Raw genomic sequence first — 5,166 nt, 5'->3', positions numbered from 1 at the left:
GGCGGGCGGCGGGGCGGGGAGGCGCGCGGCGGGGCGGGGAGGCGCGCGGCGCGGGACACACCCCTGCCCGGCTGGCGGCCCGCCCCGGCCCTCCCCCGTCCTCCCCTCCCCTCCCCTCCCCTCCTCCCGCCTCCGTCCCCTTCCGCGGGAAGCGGCGCCCTCGCCCGCCCCTCTGCTGGAGGCCGCGGAAAATGCACCTTGGGGCCCTCCCGCCCCGGCCCGGACCCCCGGGACCCCGGGACCCTGCGCGCGCGGCGGCAATGCCCCTCGGACGCCCGAACCTCCCCCCTAGTCCATTCGTAAGTTCGAGTCTTGGCTCTGGGCTCCACGCAGTGCGGCTTTGCAGCGCGGCGCCCCGCGGGGCTCCGTCCCGGGCTCCGACCCGGGCTCCCGGGAGAGTGAGCGGCCGCCTGGGCCCACTCACGAGGAAAGGCCGGCTGCCCAGGTGTGGATCCGGACCGAGGGTGCCCCACCCCGCCTGTCCCTCTCTGGTTCCAGGGGCGCGTAGGCACGGAAGTGGCCAGGCTACCCCAGAGAGGAGCGAGGCGCAGCCCGAGGGGGCTAAGGGTTGGCTCCCCCCGCCCCCCTCCACGGGTTCCCACACATCACCCTCCACCCCACACACCCCTAAGGTTTGCATCCCGCCAAGCTGTACAGCCCGGAGCAAGGCACATCATCTGAGCCTCAGTTTCCAAATCTGCAGAATTGGGGAGATAGATAAGGCATTAAAATTGATTGCTTCTGCTGGGCACCAGTGGCTCACGCCTGTCATCATAGCTACTCAGAAGTCTAAGATCGGAGGATCACGGTTCAAAGCCAGCCTGGGCAGGAAAGTCGGTCATGGGGCTTGAACTCTGGGCCTGGGTGCTGTCCCTGTGCTCTTCAGCTCAAAGTGAGCGCTCTACCACTTGAGCCACAGTGCCACTTCCAGTTTTCTTGTGGTTAACTGGAGATGAATCTCATGGACTTTTCCTGCTGGGACTGGCTTTGAACTTCGATCCTTAGATCTCAGCTTCCTGAGTAGCTAGTTTTACCCGCGTGAGCCACCAGCTCTCAGCTCTGTGAGACTCTTAATCTCCAATGAACCATCAGAAAATCAGAAGTGGCACTATGGTTCAAGTGGCACTGGCCTTGAGCTGAAGAGCTCAGGGACAATGCCCAGGCCCAGAGTTCAAGACCCACAACCAACAAAGAATAAAATTAAAAGCAGCACAGGGACAGCCCAGGCTCGGCATTCAAACCACTGGACCAGTACAAAAACAAAAACAAGTGACTAGTTCCTGGGTGGTTTAAGCAGATCCTGAGTGCGTGGAGGGTGACTGGAGGCCAAGGAGGCGCACAGACAGAGCACAGGGGCCCTACCTCCCTGCTGCCCTGGCTGTTGGCCCGGGTCAGCCGTCAAGTGGGTGGAGGGCACCCCACCTTCCATTGCTCAGCTGCTAGGCTGCATTGCTGGCCAGATGTTCAGCAGCTGCCACATTCCACCTCTTGTGCTGACGAGTGGGGCTCTGCACGCAGTGGGCGTGACCAACCCTCTGTGTCCTGTGTCAGGCCGAGGCTCATCACCGAGGAATGGAGAGTCTCCACCCCGTGGGGACTGGGCTAGGATTGGGCTGCACTGAACTCCCACTGAGCGTCATAAGCAGGCACCAGAGCGTTAACCAGCAGAGGAGCGAGGGGTCAGAGCTGGGGCCCAACAGCCAGAGGTCTTTGAAGAATAAGGTACCTGGCTTGCGGGGCCCCTCCAGTGGCTCATGCCACGCATGCTACTCAGGAGGCTGAGAATTGAAGATTATTCAAGCTCAACCTGAGCAGGAATGTCCATGAGACTCATCTCCAGTTAACCAACAAAAAACTGGAGTGGCTGGGCTGGGAAGGTGGCTCAGTGGTAGAGCGTTTGCCTTGCATGCATGAGGCCCTGGGTTCAATTCTTCAGCACCACATAAGCAGAAAAAGCTGGAAGTGGCACTATGGCTCTAGTGGTAAAGTGCTCGCCTTGAGCTGAAGAGCAAGGGACAGTGCCCAGTCCCAGAGTTCAGGCCCCACGACCAACAAAAAACAAAAACAAAAAAACAAAACTGGAGTGGAAGTGTGGTTCAAGTGGTAAAGCACTACCAGCCTTGAATGAAAGAACTAAGGGACAATAGTCAAGCCCTGAGTTCACATCCTAATATAGACTACCTTCACCCTAAAAAATCTACCAAGCCTCTCCCCTTCGTCTCTTCTCCCAACGCTGTCCTCTACTAGTTAGCCGGGGAGGCAAAGGTCACTCTCTTTGTATGACCTGGGACCCAGAGATGCACACCATCCTAAATAGAGCTGGACACCACCTCCCCCTGGGGAGCTTGGGGTCCGCCTGAGTGTGTCGTTGGCTTCTGGCATTTGATCTGATGACGTATAAACCCAGGGCCTGGGGGCAGGTGAGACAAAGGAAGTAGCTCTTCCAGGAAAGACTGCAGCAAAGGGAGAGGGGAGCAGAGGCCAAGCCTCTGGGGGGAGCAGGCAGAGGAAGAGCGAGTCCTCCATCCCAGAGGCTCAAGCTTGGGCCCCAGGCTATCTCCAAGGCCTGGCCACCTTTCCCAGGCTTCCGAGAGACCCTCCCAACCAACTCCCCTTTTCTGCTCAATCCAACTCACGAAGTATTTGGCCTTGTGGCTAAGATTCCAGACAGAAGATGCTCCACGATCTACCTTTCAAACATTCCCTGGGCTGACCAGGCCCCCCCGTGGGTAACTGTGGGCCACCGCCAACCCTCTTGTTTGAACCGTCCCCTCCTCTGTATTCCCACCCTTCAAGGCCAGCCCCAAGCCTTCCTGTCTGACAGATCCCTCCCTGCTTCACTTCGCAGTACAGTACGCTGCACTTTTGTTTTTATTTTGTTTCTCAATATTTTCTCACTACGCAGCACAAGCCCTCAAACCCTCTATCTTTGTGCCTCTGGAATGCTGGGATTACAGGTATAAACCACCACACCCAGCCTTGAGGCTTTGGTCACTGTTTCCAGCCTGTGTCTGCACCCTGAACCAGAGGTCAGCTGAGGGCCTCTCTGTATCCCATCCCTCAGGCTCCCCTGGCACCTAGACTTAGTCTGGATATAAGAGGGAAAGGGGGTGTCGGTAGCCACAGGACCCCAGCCAAGCTGCAGGCACTGGTATAGTGCATCGGTTTGGCCCCGCCCCTCTCCGTAGGGACCAGAGGGATCTCTGGCTCACCTGTAAGCGTGTCCCGCGTGCACCCACAGTCAGGGCCCTGGCTACCCAAAGCTGCGAAGGATCAGACACAACGCCCACCTCAGAAAGGAAGCCTTTATTTCCTCTTCACTGCCTGTCCCTCCCTGGACTCAGGGGAGGAACTGGGCCCAGAGAGGCCCTGTCAACCCAGGCCAAGGCCCTGGCCTGCTAGAAGAGGCCCCAGGAAAGGGGAGAAGAGCACGGGAAGGAAATGCCGGGGGAATCCTGGAAGAGGGCCCCACCACGGGCCTGGCCGCAGGAGCATTCCCCGGGCAAGGTTAGACGGGAAGGGCGGCCAGGCTTGCACAGCCCCGGGGGCCGCCTTGGTGGCAGGTGAGGCAACAGGACCAGTTCAGGAAGTGTCCATCCAAGGCTGGCTGGGTTCGCAGGGGGCATAGGGTTGCTCCTGGTGGCCTCTCTCAGGCCCCTCCAGACCCTCGAGGGCCTGGCTTCTTCGAGCAGGTCACCGGATAGAAGGGGCCTGGGGCCAGGGTCAGTCTGCTGCACACTCAGATCCTGGGAAGAAGGTGGAGAAAGAAGACACCCCTGCCAGGAGCGGACCTTGCCCCGCTGGCCTAGCAGGCATGCTGTGGCGCGGGAGCCCCTGAATTGCTGATGCCCCCACTGAGAACCCTCCCGGGCCCTTGGATTGTCTGGTCTGTCTGCTCCCTCAGGCATTGGCTTCCATGTGATCTGTGCTCCTGGAAGCAGTAGGCCAGCTGGGTCACTGGGACCTTCAGTGACGAGGCCTCCCAGATGCCAAGGCTGCCTGGGCCCCTGCTCAGAGCTTCAGCACTGTAGAGAATTTAACAGCACAGGGACTGTCCGGCAGGCACAGGGTGCCCAGCACACAGCTGTGGCCCGTCACGGGAGCATGCGCATACGTGTTCCCCCTCCCACACACTCACATGCGTATGTGTGGGCATGCAGAGCGCACACCACGAGGGCTTCACACACAGGGCAGCCAGGGAGATCTGCGGGTGTGAGCATTCACTCGGGGCCCCTGGCTTGCCAGTTCTGATGGCGCCATGTCCACACACCTGGGGGAGGGGCATACGCAAGGGGCCTGGGGTCCTCACTGCCAGCTGGAACAGGACTCAGGCAGGCTGTGCAGAATGGCCTCCAAGTTCTGTTTGTCAGCCCGGATCTCAGTCAGGTCGCTCTCAAAGTCCTGGATCTGCTGCTTTTGCTGCTCAGACTCCTGCTCCAGCTGCCGCAGCCTCCTGTGCAGGGCCCCTTGGGAGCCCAGCTGCAGCCTCAGGCTGTCAAGTGCCTGCTGGGTCTCGTTCAAGGCCTGGGAAGGGGCTTGGTCTGTGTCCAGTGACCCTGCAGTGGAGCACAAACAACCTCACGCCTGTAATTGTAGCTACTCAGGAGGCTCAGATCTGAGGATGGCAGTTCAAAGCCAGCCCAGGCAGGAAAATCTGTGAGACTCTTATCTCCAGTGAACCACCAAGAAAGTCAGAAGTGGAGGTATAGCTCAAGCAGCTAGACAGACAGACAGACGGAGAGACAGACACATACACACACGCACGTGCGCACGCACGCACGCCCCAACGGCATCAGGACCCCAATTCCCTGTGGGCTCATGTACAGATTTTGGAACTGCCCTGTGGGGAGCTAGTCACTTCTGTGGATGCTGTTCCTGGTATTTTGTAGGTTTTTGTATGTGTGTGTGTGTGTGTGTGTGCCAGTACTGGGGCTTGAACTCAGGGATTGAGTGCTGTCCCTTAACTTTTTCCCTCAATGCTGGTGCTCTACTATTTGAACAACTGCTTTACTTCTAGCTTTAGGCTATTTAATCAAACATTTAATCAAGCCAGGCTGGCTTGGGACCCTAGGCCTCAGATCTCAGCCTCCTGAGTAGCTAGAATAACAAGTGTGAGCCACCAGTGCCTGGCTCTGGGAGACTTTTTTTTTTTTTTGCCAGTCCTGG

The 5,166-nt window shown here is 58.7% G+C and overlaps 1 protein-coding gene across 1 annotated transcript in view; it reads right to left on the bottom strand.

Annotated features, from left to right (window-relative positions):
* Positions 1-3,291: 3,291 nt before the first annotated feature.
* Positions 3,292-5,166, bottom strand: part of Lamc3 (laminin subunit gamma 3) — a 53,667-nt gene continuing 51,792 nt past the window's right edge. The window contains exons 28-29 of the mRNA XM_070005151.1: positions 4,271-4,556; positions 3,292-3,746 (exon numbers count right to left, since the gene is read on the bottom strand). Of these exons, the coding sequence (XP_069861252.1) occupies positions 4,306-4,556 (251 nt within the window). The 3' untranslated portion in view covers positions 3,292-3,746; positions 4,271-4,305. The remainder of the gene's footprint in view (positions 3,747-4,270; positions 4,557-5,166) is intronic.

Source organism: Dipodomys merriami, unplaced genomic scaffold (genome assembly GCF_024711535.1).
Source record: "Dipodomys merriami isolate MVZ:Mamm:240054 unplaced genomic scaffold, mDipMer1.0.p SCAF_11, whole genome shotgun sequence".
In the NCBI taxonomy this organism is placed as follows: Eukaryota; Metazoa; Chordata; class Mammalia; order Rodentia; family Heteromyidae; genus Dipodomys; species Dipodomys merriami.
This window is presented reverse-complemented; position numbering and strand designations above follow the sequence as displayed.